This window comes from Salvelinus alpinus, chromosome 10 (assembly GCF_045679555.1).
Source record: "Salvelinus alpinus chromosome 10, SLU_Salpinus.1, whole genome shotgun sequence".
NCBI lineage: Eukaryota > Metazoa > Chordata > Actinopteri > Salmoniformes > Salmonidae > Salvelinus > Salvelinus alpinus.
The window spans coordinates 28,440,570-28,458,437 of NC_092095.1; the positions used below are offsets into that span (position 1 = coordinate 28,440,570).

The 17,868-nt window shown below is 44.5% G+C and overlaps 1 protein-coding gene across 1 annotated transcript in view; it reads left to right on the forward strand.

Moving 5' to 3' along the window:
- Positions 1-17,868, forward strand: part of prex2 (phosphatidylinositol-3,4,5-trisphosphate-dependent Rac exchange factor 2) — a 246,130-nt gene that overhangs the window by 18,558 nt on the left and 209,704 nt on the right. Inside the window, exon 2 of the mRNA XM_071328774.1 lies at positions 17,420-17,491. Within this exon, the coding sequence (XP_071184875.1) occupies positions 17,420-17,491 (72 nt within the window). The remainder of the gene's footprint in view (positions 1-17,419; positions 17,492-17,868) is intronic.

A 17,868-nucleotide genomic window follows, 5' to 3' on the forward strand; every position in this document is an offset into this window, starting at 1 on the left:
AACTCCCCAGTAGCTTCTGGTTGGCAGTCTCTCTCTCTCTCTCTCTCTCTCTCTCTCTCTCTCTCTCTCTCTCTCTCTCTCTCTCTCTCTCTCTCTCTCTCTCTCTCTCTCTCTCTCTCTCTCTCTCTCTCTCTCTCTTTCTCTCTTTCTCTCTCTCTCTCTCTCTCTCTCTTTCTCTTTCTTTCTTCCCGCTGGCAGTCAGTCTGTCTGTGGGGCCTAGGGAGAGAAAAGACAGAGATGTTATTATTTTCCCCATTTGACTCAGTCCAACTCTGTCTAGTTCTGTCCCAGAGAGCCAGAGACTAGAGGAAGGCTTGTGTCCCAGCTCTCCTCTACTCCTGCTGGGTGGGATGGCAACATGTTGTCCCTGTCCCCTGTTGTCCCCACTGAAGGGTTTAGAGAGCCCTGAGCCCTGAGATTGCAGAGGAGACTGACAGTTCTGCTTAGTCATTGCACGGACCAGTGGAGTATGTGTGGCGTGTGTACAGTAACTTCAGAAAGTATTCACACCCCTTTACTGTTTCCACAATTTGTTGTGTTACAGCATGAATTTAACATTGATTACATTTTAGATTTTTTTGGTCACTGGCGTAAACACAATACCCTATAATGTCAAAGTGGAATTATGTTTTTTGAAATTGTACAAATGTAATAAAAAAGGAAAAGCTGAAACGTCAATAAGTATTCAACCCCTTTGTTATGGCAAGCCTAAATAAGTTCAGGAGTAAAAATGTGCTTAAGTCACACAATAAGTTACATGGACTCGCTCTGTGTGCAATAATAGTGTTTAACATGATTTTTGAATGACTACCTCATCTCTGTAACCCACACATACAATTATCTGTAAGGTCCCTCAGTCGAGCAGTGAATTTCAAACACAGATTCAACCACAAAGACCAGGGAGGTTTTCCAATGCCTCGCGAAGAAGGGCATCTATTGGTAGATGGGTCAAAAAAATAAAAGCAGACTTTGAATATCCCTTGCATGGTGAAGTTATTAATTACACTTTGGATGGTGTATCAATACATCCAGTCACTACAAATATACTGCAGTCCTTCCTAACTCCTTCTAACTCAGCCTGTTGTCCGGACCTCTGACAGTCTCTATGGGGGTACCACACGGTTCAATTCTCAGGCCGACTCTTTTCCCTGTATATATCAACGATGTCGCTCTTGCTGCGGGTGATTCCTTGATCCACCTCTACGCAGATGACACCATTCTGTATACATCTGGCCCTTCTTTGGACACTGTGTTAAAAAACCTCCAAACGAGCTTCAATGCCATACAACACTCCTTCCGTGGCCTCCAACTGCTCTTAAACGCTAGTAAAACTAATTGCATGCTCTTCAACCGATCGCTGCCCGCACCGCCCGCCCGACTAGCATCACTACTCTGGACGGTTCTGACTTAGAATATGTGGACAACTATAAATACCTAGGTGTCTGGCTAGACTGTAAACTCTCCTTCCAGACTCATATTAAACATCTCCAATCCAAAATTAAATCTAGAATCTGCTTCCTGTTTCGCAACAAAGTCTCCTTCACTCACGCTGCCAAACATACCCTCGTAAAACTGACTATCCTACCGATCCTCGACTTCGGCGATGTCATTTACAAAATAGCTTCCAACACTCTACTCAGCAAACTGGATGCATCCAATCACAGTGCCATCCGTTTTGTCACCAAAGCCCCATATACCACCGACCACTGCGACCTGTATGCTCTCGTCGGCTGGCCATCGCTACATATTCGTCGCCAAACCCACTGGCTCCAGGTCATCTATAAGTCTGCTAAGTAAAGCTACGCCTTATCGCAGCTCACTGGTCACCATAACAACACCCACCCGGAGCACGCGCTCCAGCAGGTATATCTCACTGGTCCACCCCAAAGCCAACACCTCGTTTGGCCGCCTTTCCTTCCAGTTCTCTGCTGCCAATGACTGGAACGAATTGCAAAAATCGCTGAAGTTGGAGACTTATATCTCCCTCACTAACTTCAAGCATCAACTATCTGTGCAGCTTACCAATCGCTGCAGCTGTACACAGCCCATCTGTAAATAGCCCATCCAACTACCTACCTCATCCCCATATTGTTTAATTTACTTTTTTGCTCTTTTGCACACCAGTATTTCCAGTATTTCTACTTGCACATCATCATCTGCACATCTATCACTCCAGTGTTGACTTGCTAAATTGTAAATACTTCGCTACTATGGCCTATTTATTGCCTTACCTCCTTACACCATTTGCACACAGTGTATATAGACTTTTCTATTGTGTTATTGACTGTACGTTTGTTTATTCCATGTTTAACTCTGTGTTGTTGTTTGTGTCACACTGCTTTGTTTTATCTTGGCCAGGTCGCAGTTGTAAATGAGAACTTGTTCTCAACTGGCCTACCTGGTTAAATAAAGGTGAAATAAATGTTTTTAAATAGTTGCCGGAGAGGAAGGAAACCACTCAGGGATTTCACCATGAGGCCAATTAAAACAGTTACAGAATTGAATGGCTGTGATAGGAGAAAACAGTGGAAGGATCAACAACATTGTAGTTACTCCACAATACTAACCTAATTGACAGAGTGAAAAGAAGGAAGCCTGTACAGAATACAAATATTTCAAAACATGCATCCTGTTTGCTACAAGACACTGAAGTAGTACTGCAAAAAATGTGGCAAAGCAATACATTTTTTGGCCTGAATACAAAGTGTTATGTTTGGGGCAAATCCAATGCAACACATTACTGAGTACCCCTCTCCATATGTTCAAGCATAGTTGTTTCTGCATCATGTCATAGGTATGCTTGTAATCGTTAAGCACTGGAGAGTTTTTCAGGATACAAAATAAACGGACTGGAGCTAAGCACAGGCAAAATCCTAGAGGAAAACCTGGTTCAGTCTGCTTTCCACCAGACACTGGGAGATGAATTCACCTTTCAGCAGAACAACAACCTAAAACACAAGGCCAAATCTAAACTCAGCAAAAAAAGAAACGTCCTCTCACTGTCAACTGCGTTTATTTTCAGCAAACTTAACGTGTTAATATTTTTATGAACATAAGATTCGACAACTGAGACATAAACTGAACAAGTTCCACAGACATGTGACTGACAGAAATGGAATAATGTGTCCCTGAACAAAGGGGGGGGGGGGGGGTCAAAGTCAAAAGTTACAGTCAGTATCTAGTGTGGCCACCAGCTGCATTAACTACTGCAGTGCATCTCCTCCTCATGGACTGTACCAGATTTGCAAGTTCTTGCTGTGAGATGTTACCCCGCTCTTCCACCAAGGCACCTGCAAGTTCCCGGATATTTCTGGGGGGGATGGCCCTAGCCCTCACCCTCCGATCCAACAGGTCCCATCACTCACAGAACAAGCAGTCTGGCTGGTGGCATTGTCATGCTGGAGGGTCATGTCAGGATGAGCCTGCAGGAAGGGTACCACATGAGGGAGGAGGATGTCTTCCCTGTAACGCACAGCATTTAGATTGCCTGCAATGACAACAAGCTCAGTCCGATGATGCTGTGACACACCGCCCCAGACCATGACGGACCCTCCACCTCCAAATCGATCCCACTCCAGAGTACAGGCTTCGGTGTAACGCTCATTCCTTCAACGATAAACGTGAATCCGACCATCACCCTTGGGGAGAAAAAAACCTGACACGTCAGTGAAGAGCACTTTTTGCCAGTCCTGTCTGGTCCAGCGATGGTGGGTTTGTGCCCATAGGCGACGTTTTTTCCGGTGATGTCTGGTGAGGACCTGCCTTACAACAGGCCTACAAGCCCTCAGTCCAGCCTCTCTCAGCCTATTGCAGACAGTCTGAGCACTGATGGAGGGATTGTGCGTTCCTGGTGTAACTCAGGCAGTTGTTGTTGCCATCCTGTACCTGTCCCGCAGGTGTGATGTTCGGATGTACCGATCCTGTGCAGGTGTTGTTACACGTGGTCTGCCACTCCGAGGGCGATCAGCTGTCCGTCCTGTCTCCCTGTAGCACTGTCTTACAGTACGGACATTGCAATTTATTGCCCTGGCCACATCTGCAGTCCTCATGCCTCCTTGCAGCATGCCTAAGGCATGTTCACACAGATGTGCAGGGACCCTGGGCATCTTTCTTTTGGTGTTTTTCAGAGTCGGTAGAAAGGCCTCTTCAGTGTCCTAAGTTTTCATAACTGTGACCTTAATTTCCTACCGTCTGTAAGCTGTTAGTGTCTTAACGACCATTCCGCAGGTGCATGTTCATTAATTATTTATGGCTCATTGAACAAGCATGGGAAACCCTTTACAATGAAGATCTGTGAAGTTATTTGGATTTTTTGAAATTATTTTTTGAAAGACAGGGTCCTTAAAAAGGGACATTTCTTTTTTTGCTGAGTTTACAATGGAGTTGCTTACTAAGAACAGTTACAGTTACAGTTTTGACTTAAATCTGCTTTAAAATCTAAGGCAAGACCTGAAAATGGTTGTCTAGCAATGATCAACAACCAATTTGACAATGTTGCACAATCAAGCTGTGGAAGCTTTTTGAGATTTACCCAGAAAGACTCACAGCTGTAATAGCTTCCAAAGGTAATTCTAACATGTATTGACTCAGGGGGTTGAATACTTATCTAATCAAGATATACTATTTTTTTATATATATATTATACACTACCGGTCAAAAGTTTTAGAACAGCTACTCATTCAAGGGTTTTTCTTTATTTTTAGTATTTTCTACATTGTAGAATAATAGTGAAGACATCAAAACTAAACAAATCAAAATATATTTTATATTTGAGATACTTCAAAGTAGCCACCCTTTTCCTTGATGTCAGGTTTGCACACTCTTGGCATTCTCTCAACCAGCTTCACCTGGAATGCTTTTCCAACAGTCTTGAAGGAGTTTCCACATATGCTGAGCACTTGTTGCCTTCTTTTCCTTCACTTTGCGGTCCGAGCCATTCCAAACCATCTCAATTTGGTTCAGATCGGGGGATTGTGGAGGCCAGGGCATCTGATGCAGCACTCCATCACTCTCCTTCTTGGTCAAATAGCCCTTACACAGCCTGGAGGTGTGTTGTTTCATTGGCCTGTTGAAAAACACATGAAAGTCCCACTAAGTCCTAACCAGATGGGATGGCGTATCGCTGCAGAATGCTGTGGTAGCCATGCTGGTTAAGTGTACCTTGAATTCTAAATAAATCACAGACAGTGTCACCAGCACAGTACCTCCACACAATAACACCTCCTCCTCCATGCTTCACGGTGGGAAATACACATGTGGAGATCATCCGTTCATCCACACGCGTCACACAAAGATACGGCGGTTGGAACCAAAAAAACAAAGTAATTTGGACTCCAGACCAAAGGACAAATTTCCACCAGTCTAATGTCCATTGCTCGTGTTTCTTGGCCCAAACAAATCTCTTCTTCTTATTGGTGTCCTTTAGCCGTGGTTTCTTTGCAGCAATTCAACCATGAATGCCTGATTCACGCAGTCTCCTCTGAACAGTTGATGTTGAGATGTGTCTGTTACTTGAACTCTGTGAAGCATTTATTTGGGCTGCAATTTCTAAGGATGGTAACTAATGAACTTATCCTCTGCAGCAGAGGTAACTCTGGGTCTTCCATTCCTGTGGCGGTCCTCATGAGAGCCAGTTTCATCATAGCGCTTGATGGTTTTTGTGACTGCATTTGAAGAAACTTTCAAAGTTCTTGAAATTTTCTGGATTACTGACCTTCATGTCTTAAAGTAAGGATGGACTGTCGTTTCGCTTTGCTTATTGAGCTGTTCTTGCCATAATATGAATTTGGTCTTTTACCAAATAGGACTATCTTTTGTATTGTCACAACACAACTGATTGGCTCAAACGCATTAAGAAGGAAATAAATTTGACAAATTAACTTTTAACAAGGCACACCTGTTAATTGAAATGCATTCCAGGTGACTACCTCATGAAGCTTTTTGCAAATGTTTGAATTTTTGACATTACAGAGTATTTTGTGTAGATCGTTGACAAAAAATTACAACAAAATGTGTAAAAAGTCGAGGTGTGTGTCACGTTCCTGACCTTATTTCCTTTGTTTAGTCTTTGTTTAGTTGGTCAGGACGTGAGCTGGGTGGGTATATTCCATGTTATGTGTTTTCATTGGTTTAGGGTTGTCTAACTAGCCTGATATGGTTCTCAATCAGAGGCAGGTGTTTTACGTTGTCTCTGATTGGGAACCATATTAAGGTAGGCTGTTCTCACTGTTTGTTTGTGGGTGATTGTTGCTGTGTCTGTGTTTGTTCGCCACATGGTACTGTTTTCGTTCGTTTGTTCACATCGTTTATTGTTTTGTATTTTGTCAAGTGTTTTTCGTCTTCGTTTAAATAATTAAAATATGTATTCAAACCACGCTGCGCTTTGTTCCGATCCTTTACGACGAGCGTTACAGTGTGTGAATACTTTATGAAGGCACTGTGTTGGGCCTTCTTTTTACTTGGATGACTGTAGTCAATCTATGCCATAAATCTTAGCCTTAGTTTCATCATCAATGTTTGTAGCTTTGAATCAATTATGTATTTTCTTGAGTCAAATCTTAATTGGTGCTAAAAACGTAATCTATTTCATAGTTACCATTGGAAAAATTATTCCAGTCTCTCATTTCCAAGAGCTACTGAATTACCTCACTGACAAGCCAAAAGGTGTATCCTCAAGCCACGTGGGAAAAAGAGATAAAGAGATTGGTATTTACTTAAATAGCCCTTAATTAGAAATCGAAGTGTGCCTTCCAAAGGACACCCGTTTCCCTATATAGTGCACAATTTTGACCCCCTGAGACGCAAACAAAGATGCACATTAACGTGTTGAAATTTCTTTTTTTGATTTGGTTCTGTAGGCTATGGTGTAATTTAGGCTGCCGCAGACCAAACCTAAGTTAGTCCATATTGCTGTACAGCAAGGCTACTACAGTATGTGAGTCAAACGTGTCTGTTAAAGAGCGTTTTCCCAAAGTTAGTCTGAGGTTTATAATATTCTTGTGGTGTCTTACTGTAACTTTACCAGTCTGTCAGCGGTACAGCCGCACAGCACGCCCAGACAGGGTGATTTGTTTTAATGACGGGTTATTAGGTACACCGAGACAGGCAAGCCTTTCTTTCTCTCTCAGCCTAATAAAAGAAGATCATATAAAAAGACCTGCTGCTCTGTGTTATTAATAAAAACCAGAGGACAACTGGTCCCAAATGGCCCCCTATTCTCTCTATAGGGCACTACTTGTTATGGGGCTCTGGTCAGAAGTAGTGCAGTATTTAGGGATTTGGGATGCAGATTTGGAGCCACTCTCCCTCTTTGCAGATGAGCCTAGTGGCTCCCCAGACAGATGCACTAACATTCCTCCATGCTTTATTTATAGTCTGAATTTCCTGTACACATTCCCACTGGATGGAGAAGCACGGTCTGTGTGTGTGTGTGTGTGTCTGTCTGGGATGACTGGCGGGAAGCTGGGGATGGGTCCTGGTGGTGTTATCGGCCCCTGTAAAGTTAGACTCATGGCTCATTGAAGGAATAATAGAGTTACAAAGGGTTGACTGCTGAAGATCCACCCAGGTGTGGTGGGTTAGGGTTAGGCATCAGGGTGAAATGTGTGTGTCTGGGGCGGTACCTTGTGTGTGTTTGTCCGTGTGTGGGCCTGTGTAAATTCCCATGCAACCTCGGTACAGTAGATTGAACACCGAAATAGCCCCAGCAGTAAAGTCCGATCCCCTGAACAGGAACCATGGTGAATGCACCACTTCCTCCAAACACATATACACACAGCTCCCAAGGCCCTTGAGTGGGCGTGTCATGAGGACAGACAAACCAAGGCCTCGGTTCCCACTTCCAAAAACGCACGCACGCGCACACACACAAACACACAATAACATGCATACACACCACAGGAGGTTGGTGGCACTTTAATTGGGGAGGACGGGCTAGTGGTAATGGCTGGAGTGGAATTTGTGGAATGGTATCAAATACATCAAACATGGCTTCCAGGTGTTTGGTGCCATTCCATTCGCTCCATTCCAGCCATTATTATGAGCCGTCCTCCCCTCAGCAACCTCCACTGATGCTTGTATGCACACACACACACACACACACACACACACATACACGGCACTGGGACACAGAGGCAGGTGAGGATAGTTGAGCTGCTGTCTGTTGCACCTGCGCTCTGTTGTCTCTGTGTCAGAGTGGTGTGTGTGTGTGTGTGTGTGTGTGTGTGTGTGTGTGTGTGTGTGTGTGTGTGTGTGTGTGTGTGTGTGTGTGTGTGTGTGTGTGTGTGTGTGTGTGTGTGTGTGTGTGTGTGTGTGTGTGTGTGTGTGTGTGTGTGTGTGTGTGTGTGTGTGTGCGTGTGTGTGTGTGTGTGTGTGTGTGTGCGCGCGCGTGCGCTCTGTTGCCTCTCTCTCTTCCACCAGACACAGATTTCATGCCTTTACTGTGCTCTCCTTTGTTAAGAGAACAGTAGACAGACAGAGACACACACACACTTTCGGCCTCTATGTTCCAGAATAACAGATTTGTATGGTTGAACTGGTCGGACATGTTGTGGGGCATGTCTTCACAGTGCACTGGTTCCGTCTACTGGACAGTGTGGCGCAGACCTGGGTTCAAATGGCATTTGAAATCTTTCAAATACTTTTGAGTGTTTGCGCTAGCCTGCCCGAAGTGCCAAATGGGCAGGGTTTATGGTATTGGAACTATTCTATTGGTCCGTTAAGCCTGACAAGCTCAGAGTATTTTAAATTATTTCAAATACTATTTGAACCCAGGTCTGGTGTGTAGGGAAATGCACCAAACAAACTCAGCCTGTTGTTTGTATCTCAACCACTGGGCCTCGAAGCCTTTTGTCTTCTCTCTGTCTGTTAATAAGGGAGCATTTCAATACACAGTGTATGGTAATAGTCTGGGGCTTGTATTCATAAACCGTCTCAGTAGGAATGCTGATCAGTTTTGCGTTTTAGACTGTAATGAATCGACAGTGGAGGACCTGGTCCTAGATCAGCACTCCAACTCTGAGACGCTTTTTAAATACCACCCCCATTCTATCGCAGCACACTATCCATACCCAACAGCTTTCTCCGCTGTTTCTCAGATAAAGGAGACTGGTTTATGCGTGTTCATGTTTCAGCTGTCGCAGATGGACTGAGTAATTACTGAGTAATGTGTCTCTGTCTCTGGAAGTGGGAAGTGCGTGCTGTTTCCACTGGCCCAGTTAGGACAACAAAGAGCAGCTCGGTGAATGGTCTCTGTCAGGACAAACGGGCCAGTTCCCCAGGACAGTAGAGTCTGTGAATGAAGTGTCCATTCATCTCATCAAATGCGATATACTATACCTCACCTGTGACCTGGGCCGTAGAATTTCCCCGTCACAGAGCACTCTATGGACAGTTCTGAACTAACATCTTAACAGTAACAAACCTGGAAGTCCTCTAACCTGGAACAGAACTGATAGAGGCATTGCTTTGATACAGTTTCAATGATTATTTCAAATAGTTGTTTTAGTGCTGGGCTGAACCAAAACCCTTCACACCCTGTCTGTCACTCCCTAGGACCAAGATTGGTGTTTAGCCTAGACCTATGAAACTGACCCTGGTCGACCCGCGTTCCTTTATTAGTTGGGATGCAACAAAGAGAAAGGAGAGGGGAGGGTGGGAAGCTAAAGGAATGGCCAGGCTCCAGAGTTCTGTGATTTCTATGGCGACAGAACGCTTTACCGTAAGAGCGCCAGGCCGTCTGAGACCTGCCTAGTTCCTGAACTAAATGCCAACAGGGCTTTGTGTGAATGGGCTGTTACACAACTCTGGCCCCTCAACTTCTCCTCTCTCCTCTACTAAGCAGAGCTAGGGGTTAGAATGGACGACAGACTAGCGAGCTGACTCCCTGTGTTAAATCTTTATCTCCGCGTCTCTATGGGAAACAGAGAAGAGAAGGACACTGTGGTCCACTCTGGCACAACACATGGAATGAGTCCCTAACGGGACACTATTCTATATCGGCCCTGGTCAAAAGTAGTGCACCGCTTAGGGAATAGGTTGCCATTTGGGACGCAGGTTTGAAATCCGTTAGTTAGGTTGCTTCCTGACACCAACGCGTCTTCCCAGTAATGTGGTGTAACGATAGGACAACAGGACCATGATGGAGATAAATGTTTTTTTTCCTGATTGGATACAAAGAACATAAGAGGGAGATGTATGGAGTGTGTTAATGTACTCTGTCTTTTGCGCGTGTGTGTGTGTGTGTGTGTGTGTGTGTGTGTGTGTGTGTGTGTGTGTGTGTGTGTGTGTGTGTGTGTGTGTGTGTGTGTGTGTGTGTGTGTGTGTGTGTGTGTGTGTGTGTGTGTGTGTGTGTGTGTGTGTGTGTGTGAATGAAGGATAAAGAGAGCTAGCCTTTCACCATGTAACGGCACACATGGTCAGTTTTGGGATGGGAATACTCTCCCCCCCACGCAGAGATGGAGAGCTAAATAGAAAGGCCAGAACACAATAATACTGCAAATAGTTTTAGAAAAAAGACATGTAAAAGCTCCCATGTTGCAGAAATTAGTTTGAGTCAAGTACAAAGCTACCCTCAACATCTGTTAGCGCAATGTAGGTTAAAACTGTTGGGGGGGAGGGGGGCGTGCAAAAGTAAAGTAACTGTTTGATGTATTACATTGAAACAGTGTTTTCTGGTCTTTGTGGATATCCTAGTGGTTCAGATAGTACAATATACTGTATTCTATCAGAAAGTACTACCATTACAGCATCTCTATTAGGTACTGATACAAATATAATAGTCCTTTTGTAGTTTTTTACGGGACCTCTGTTTGACTTTTCTAGAATGTTGCCCATGGAAAGTACAGCATATTCCCTGTTTGTCTCCTTAGTTCACCTTTACCTTATTGTAGCTCATCTATGGAGCCCATGGCCTATACGTCCCAAATTACACCATATACCCTACATAGTTCACTACTTCTGACCAGAGGTCTTTGGGCACTGGTCAAAAGTAGTGCACTGAATAGGACGCCATTTGGGGTGCATCCCCAAGGAACGGGTTCTGCTCAAAAACCAAACCAGATGTGGTCTATTGAACTAAAGGAGCATCCTTCAAACGGAACCTCGAGACAGACTCTTGTAAAGAATATCTCTGGAAGTCCCCTTACATCCTGGTATTTGAGTATTTATTGAGAATGTCTGTCCGTCTGACAGTCCCTTGACTGCGGTCACATAATCATAGACATGGGCTGAGTCCCATATAGCACCTTATTCCCTACACAGTGCACAAAGTAGTAGATTATAAAGGGAATAGGGTGCCATCTGTCCCGTAGAGGAGCCGTTATAACGTATGCTTTTGATCGGCGGTCAGGTCAGTTCCTTTCCCAGAAACAGTGGTTTCCTGCACAAAGACATCCGCTCCTGGAGAACACTGTGTCTCCTTCTGGGAGTGGAGCGGCCATTGGCTAATGAATATGAGGATAGAGAGTTCGAGACAGACAGTGCAGGATATGTGGACATGTGTTCCCTATCACTGGGCTGCATGCGTCTGATCTGAGTCCTTTGTGACTGGTGTGATGCTAGGCTGGCTCAACCATGGTCCCTTGGTGTGGTTAACCCAAGCCCCAGTCCATTGTGACTGGTGTGATGCTAGGCTGGCTCAACCATGGTCCCTTGGTGTGGTTAATCCAAGCCCCGGTCCATTGTGACTGGTGTGATGCTAGGCTGGCTCAACCATGGTCCCTTGGTGTGGTTAACCCAAGCCCCAGTCCATTGTGAGTTAGTGATGCTAGGCTGGCTCAACCATGGTCCCTTGGTGTGGTTAACCCAAGCCCCAGTCCATTGTGAGTTAGTGATGCTAGGCTGGCTCAACCATGGTCCCTTGGTGTGGTTAACCCAAGCCCCAGTCCATTGTGAGTTAGTGATGCAGCTTACATTGAAGAAGAAATTCAGCAACTCTGGGAGGACAGTGGAAAACTGTTAAACCGGATTATTGTTAAAAGCCATCGTGATTGCTTGTAGCCTTCATCAGATTCCCCCCCCCTCAATTCATGCACCTTGGTTTGAGAGTGAGGTAGCAGCTGTGGGCCGTTCCCTTTAGTGATGCAGCTGATGCAGCCATTTTGTTGACAAGCACAAGTCTTCTTTATCTTCGTGAGGGAAAAAACACTGTTAAAGAGGAACTGACGGTTTCTATCCTCCTCATTAGGTAATGCGACTGAGAAGGAGATTTGGGTTTTGGAGGCGTGTTTTGATGTTGGTGTCGTGTGTGTGTGTGTGTGTGTTCGCTCATGGGCAGTGTTTGTACATTCACTCTTCCAAAACAGTACAGTTAGTCACTCACCCTTCTAGATAACTTGAAACAGTCTAACCAGGTCTTGTCTGGAAGTAGCCTAGGCCAGCTAGCAAACTAGCCAACTTATTGGCATCAATCTGCCGATGTGCGAATGTGACAATGTTGGTTGAACTTTATTTTCAATAACAATATTTTCATGTTGCACACCTTTTAGTTTTCTCATTAAATACTTCAATATTTGTATTTGAATTTCCACAATTTATAGTTGGTTTGAGGTTTTTAAGTCATTGAAATTTGGACCTATTGAAATGTACAAATATTGTCCCATGTACGTTGTGTAGTTTACTGATGGTCCCTAACTTGCCCCATAGAGAGATCCAAAGTTACACCAAATTTACCACGATCAGTTCCGCACCCATGTGTTGGGCATTACGATTGGGTTGTGTGCTGCCAGCTGTGGGCAGGATTGAAATAAACCCAACCCAAGAAACTGTTATGTCCCCTAGATTCATAACATCTTGCAAATCTCTGTTTTGGACGATACTGACTTTACGAAATTATCCTATTTGCAATTTGTTGTACATTTTGACAGTAGAATACATGTTTTGGACAATCGATGCCACGTAGGCCGTTTTAAACCAGAGAAGTAGTTTTTTCCCCCCGATACACTCGGATATTGTTTAACTTGCATAGATCAGATTTAGAACTGCATTGTCTACTACTCAGCAAGTTTGATGTTTTCTTCTGTATAGTTATAGGCTGTTTGATAAGCATCTGTACTGCCAGTGTTTCATGAAGATCTCTCTCTCTCTCTCTACATAAGCCACCAGAAGCAGTGGATAAATCCTAATTAGCATCTACAGAATATAAAGTGAAAGTATCAATTATAATTACAGACTTCTCAAAAAAACTGAGTAACAAGGTTTCACGATTACGCTCTCTGTCATACTTTAATGAAAAGATCTACACTTAGATGTAAAAAGGTTCTACCTTTCCTCTCAAATAAACAGATCTCGGCTTTATAATTAGCCGAGACTGTCTCTTAAGTCGTACTTTGATGACATGGAACCTCGTCTCGATGTACATGAATGCCGCTTTCTCACCTAAACATCTCTCCATCTCCCGTCCCTGTCAGACTAATGCGATCGGCTGTAGACGACTCCTACGTTCGTGCGTGTAGCTACAGATTAGACACACACACACACACACACACACACACACACACACACACACACACACACACACACACACACACACACACACACACACACACACACACACACACACACACACACACACACACACACACACACAAACAAATTAGACTTGCTAATGAGATGCTAATGCTAGTCAGCCTCTCCTCAGTGAGTCTACCAGACTACAGCTACAGAATGGTAATTAGCGTGGAGGAGCGCTTCCACAAAGAGACTGACTATTTAGTCCTTTCCATCTCCATCCACCAGCACACATTCAATTATCCAGGTTGCGTCCCAAATGGCACCCTATTCCCTACATAATGCACTACTTTTGACCAGAGCCCGGGTCAGAAATAGTGCACTATGTAGGGTATAAGGTGCTATTTGGGACGCAGTTTTCGTCTTTTTTCCTCGTGTGGAGAGCAGAGCTGAGAGCAGAGCTGTTGTGCTATGCTGTCTCGTAGTCGACTCGGCCATTTTAATTGCTGAGGTGTTTAAAAGTCTAGGCCTTTAAAATCAATGCAATTCAACGCTTAGTTTGTTTAAGAGTGGCAAGACTTTTCTCATTAGTGTTTCCTAGTCTTAGTGCCTCCCATAGTTTGCTTCGTAGGTGGGACACCAAGACCCTTAAAAACACACAGGGGCAGTTTCCCGGAACACACTGTCTAGTCATCCTGGACTAAAAAACATTTTAAATGGAGATTCTGTGTCGGGGAAACCGCCCTTCAGACTTAACCCCCCCCATATTCTCACACTTAAAGACTGGCAGGTAAAGATACCATGTCCATGAGTCTAGCATGCGGTCTAACTGGACAAACAGTTACTGCTCATTAGGGTCCTGTAATGCCATCTGTCGTTTAGAGGACCACAGACAACCTAAAAAGACCACACACACCACACCGAATGTTGATCTGCCGTTTGTCCGGCGGGCTGCTGTACTATCCGCTGGTGGCCGTCTGTCTGACTGCAGACATTTCCGTGCGATTCTACATGTACAATTGGTTTGCACTCAGTTTGCAAATTACTGCCGACTGAAACCAGTTGAATTGAATAACATTTGCCGTGGTGCGTCAGTGCATTGTCAGGACTATGTACAAACTAGACTCCATACATCTGCCCACTAGACTAGGAGCTATAAAAGCATGTCTGTGTTGATAGTGTCATCAACATTCCGTTGGAGCAGTTCTAACAGGAAATGCTTTGGCTTTATATGGTCGTTAAGTTTGTCTACAGAAGTTGTTTACATGAGTTATGTCTTATCAGTCAGATTGCCCCCAAAATGAACACCCTATTCCCTCCCTATATAGTGCACTTCTTTTGACTAGGGCCCATAGGGTAGGATAGTAGTGCACTATATAGGGAATAGGGTGCCATTTGGGACGTTCCCTTACGGCTCAGGCACACCAATAGCATTTGCCGGCCGTAAGTACTTCGCCCCTCAGAACAGAGTGCCGGCAGTAATTTGCAAACTGAGTGCAAACCAATTGTACATGTAGAATCGCACAGAAATGTCTGCAGTCAGACAGACGGCCACCAGCGGATAGTACAGCAGCCCACCGAACAAACGGCAGATCAACATTCGGTGTGGTGTGTGTGGTCTTTTTAGGTTGTCTGTGGTCCTCTAAACGACAGATGGCATTACAGGACCCTAATGAGCAGTAACTGTTTGTCCAGTTAGACCGCATGCTAGACTCATGGACATGGTATCTTTACCTGCCAGTCTTTAAGTGTGAGAATATGGTTGTATCCCAAATGGAACCCTATTCCCTGTGTTGTTGCTTTGGATGTTGTAGTTTTTGTGTGGTATAGTACTGGGTAGTGTGAGTCAGGAGGTGATTAAAGGGGGATCGTGTCCTGTTGTCTGTGTCTCCTCCTGACCTTTCCTCCAAGACCTAACCCTGAATGGGCTCTGGGCTTGACCTCCGCTTGTGTCCCAAATGGCAAATCAAATCAAATGTATTTATAAAGCCGTTCTTACATCAGCTGATATCTCAAAGTGCTGTACAGAAACCCAGCCTAAAACCCCAAACAGCAAGCAATGCAGGTGTAGAAGCACGGTGGCTAGGAAAAACTCACTAGAAAGGCCAAAACCTAGGAAGAAACCTAGAGAGGAACCAGGCTATGAGGGGTGGCCAGTCCTCTTCTAGCTGTGCCGGGTGGAGATTATAACAGAACATGGCCAAGATGTTCAAATGTTCATAGATGACCAGCGTGGTCAAATAATAGTAATCACAGTGAACAGGTCACCCTATTCCCTAGGGCTCCGGTCAAAAGTAGTGCACTATAAAGGGAATAGGTTGTCATGTGGGACACTGCCTGGGTCTCCTGACTGCAGGATCACCTCTCCGACACAGCCTCCTCTGTCTTGTCAACGTGTCACTGCGGAGGGCAGGCTGTACGCTGACCCCCTCACTTTCTCCCCTTCGACCCCCCCCTCACTCACTGCACTCACAAGCAGGATCATCACTCCTTTGTTTATGGAACCTCTAGTCCGTTTGCCTGGCTGACACACAGACCCACATGGTCTGTTATTTTAACCAGGCAACTTGTGTATACCCCATGGAGGTGTCTTTGGAAGGCTTGACACATCATGACATTGTCCTGATTACCAGTAAAGTGTCTTGAGTCTACATTCAGGGAATATGTGGCAGAATATTGTTAAAGCAGAGGCTACATGGTGGAACATGGAATGGATGTCTGTACAGCTGATGTAATGGCAGGGAAAGTTTCTCGCCTCTTGCTGAGCTCACTTACTCATATTTGACAGCACAATTTGAACGCTAGCGGAATGAGAAACGTGAGTCATTCTTAATGTATGAACGCACAATGGGGTTGGGTGGAGTTAAGCTTTGAGAGTATGAAAAGCCTATGCCTTTCTTTTGAACTAAGAGATTTCTCTTTGAGATATGATTTGCTAGGATTTACTTTCATCATCGCTCGCCCAGCATTCGTGACGTGATTTGAGGGCATTATCATCAATCTAATTGAGTGTGCCATATCGTTGATGTGTTGGGTTTTCAACACTATGGAATCATCTCAAATGGCACCCTATTCGCTTTATAGTGCACTAGTTTTTACCAGGGCCCATAGGGGAATAGGGTGTCATTTGGAACACATCCTCTCTTAACACAAGGCAGAAATCTGTTTTTTCCTACTGGCTGTCTTTTTTATTTTCTTATGAGTTGTTGTACGTATATGTCTGTCTCCTTCTACTTGAAGTGTAGCCTACAGCCCAAGGCAGGCAGTGTTTCCCAAATGCCAAAGTCTTCCTTGGCTGTGATTTAAGACTTGGTTCTGGCTTGAGAAATAGTTCTAATTCATTTGGTGGGCCTAAAAAAGGCCCAAAGCTTTAAAGTTGCCTGGTACCCGTTGCATGAAAATGGTTTAGGAACCAGGATCCTAAGAGAACTGGAGAAAGTCAGAACCCTAACCATTCTCATCCATCACAATTCACACTGAATAGCCGCCCCCACCTCCTCCCCTCCTCCCCACCTCCTCCCCACCTCCCCACCTCCTCCCCTCCTCCCCACCTCCTCCCCCAGCGATCATGATTGCGACCTCCTTTGAAAGTTCATGCGCTGCATTTATGAAGTGAGCCCAGGTGTTTTTTTAACTCCAGAGCGAAGATCAGCTTTCACATGGATCAGGTGTCCATTCTGATAGTTAGTAACTTGCACTGGCAATCTGCAGAGTGTTGCAGCTGTAAGCAGTACAAGAAGGGATGGGGCCTCCGCTCCAATCTGTTCTCTACCTTGGGCTGTGTCCCAAATGACACCCTATTCCCACATGGGCCCTGGTCAAAAGTAGTGCACTATATAGGGAATAGGGTGCCATTTGGGACGCGACCATGGGATGTTAAACTGGCAGTTCTAAGAAGAAACCATCACGCGCCAAATGTAATCTAATCTTGGAGGGAGTTCAAAATAATATTTTATTTTTCTCTTCTACACAGGTGTTTCTCCACCGCCTAAACCAGTATGCAGCCACGAAGATCGACAAGAACGTCACAGAGGAAACCGTTAAGGTGAGTCTTTATTAGTTTAGCCTGGTAATTACATCATAATTACTTAATCTAGTAGTTACTTAATGACTGTGTAATCAAGATCTGTGTAAAAATGTGAGTGGAATGTCAGAAGAATGAGTCCTTTTAGCTGCGTGGCTGAGTATAAACCTTGTTTTCATAACGTTATCCAATAAAAGGCCGGAAATTACAGCCGGAATCCAAATAAAACTCAACGTCTCTTGTTTGAGGGACTCTTTCAACCCAAAATAGACGTTTCTTCTGAATGAAGAAAGAAAAAAAGCTACTAAGGCCTAGGCATATACAGGAAGCAGCTGTAAATGTAATCTATTTGTATAAATGATTCCGGCTGCGTGAGGGAGTGGGACAATAAAGGATGC